The sequence below is a fragment of the Carlito syrichta genome, unplaced genomic scaffold (genome assembly GCF_000164805.1).
Source record: "Carlito syrichta isolate Samal-C Ts95f unplaced genomic scaffold, Tarsius_syrichta-2.0.1 Scaffold130904, whole genome shotgun sequence".
Taxonomy (NCBI): Eukaryota; Metazoa; Chordata; class Mammalia; order Primates; family Tarsiidae; genus Carlito; species Carlito syrichta.
The window spans coordinates 2,729-3,414 of NW_007075000.1; the positions used below are offsets into that span (position 1 = coordinate 2,729).

The 686-nt window shown below is 70.7% G+C and overlaps 1 protein-coding gene across 1 annotated transcript in view; it reads left to right on the plus strand.

The window, feature by feature from the left end:
- Nucleotides 1-277: 277 nt before the first annotated feature.
- Nucleotides 278-686, plus strand: part of PGLS (6-phosphogluconolactonase) — a gene marked incomplete at its 5' end in the record, with an annotated part of 5,328 nt that continues 4,919 nt past the window's right edge. Inside the window, one exon of the mRNA XM_008049255.2 lies at nt 278-310. Coding sequence (XP_008047446.2) covers nt 278-310 — 33 coding nt within the window. The remainder of the gene's footprint in view (nt 311-686) is intronic.

The window sequence follows — 686 nt, forward strand, 5'->3', positions numbered from 1 at the left end:
GGCCTCCGCGGCCTCCCCTCGGGCGGCGTTCGGAAGCCGGTCTTGGGCTTTCCTCGCCAGCTTTCAGGAACTCAGCCCGTCGTCCCGCGCTTTGGGAGGCCGAGGTGCGTGGGTGGCCTGAGCCCGCGGGCTGGAGACCCGCCTGGGCGGCGAGACCTCATCTCTACCGTAAACCAAAAGGCCAGCCGGGCGTGGGGGCGCGCGCCTGTCACTCCGGCTCCTCGGAAGGCGGAGGCGGAAGGATCGCCGGAGCCCGGCGGGTCGAGGCTGCGGGCCGGAGCGGCCGCTGCGCTCCAGCCTGGGCGACAGGGTGAGACTCCCACTCAAAAAAAAAAGCACTTCTCTTTTTCTGGAGAGGAGGACACGCCTGCTCGGCTGACAGTGGGGGCAAACTGTCGGGGGTCGCGCTGCCCCCGTGCGTGTCCCGGTGGGGGGGCGGCGCGTGACGACCGCAGGCCGGAGGCGGAAGTCCTGAGTCGGGGGTCCCGGGCCGCCCCCTCGCGGCTCCGTCCCCGTCCCCCTTGCTAGCGGCCTCCTCGGACCCCGCGTCCTCTTGTCTTTGGGGACGTCCAGCGGCCGCGTCCTTGGCCGACACCTCTGCGGAGACCCTGTTTCTAAGTAGGCTCACAACCCGAGACCGGTGGAGACTGGGGGAGAGGGCTTCGGGGACACGATCCGCCGCCTCT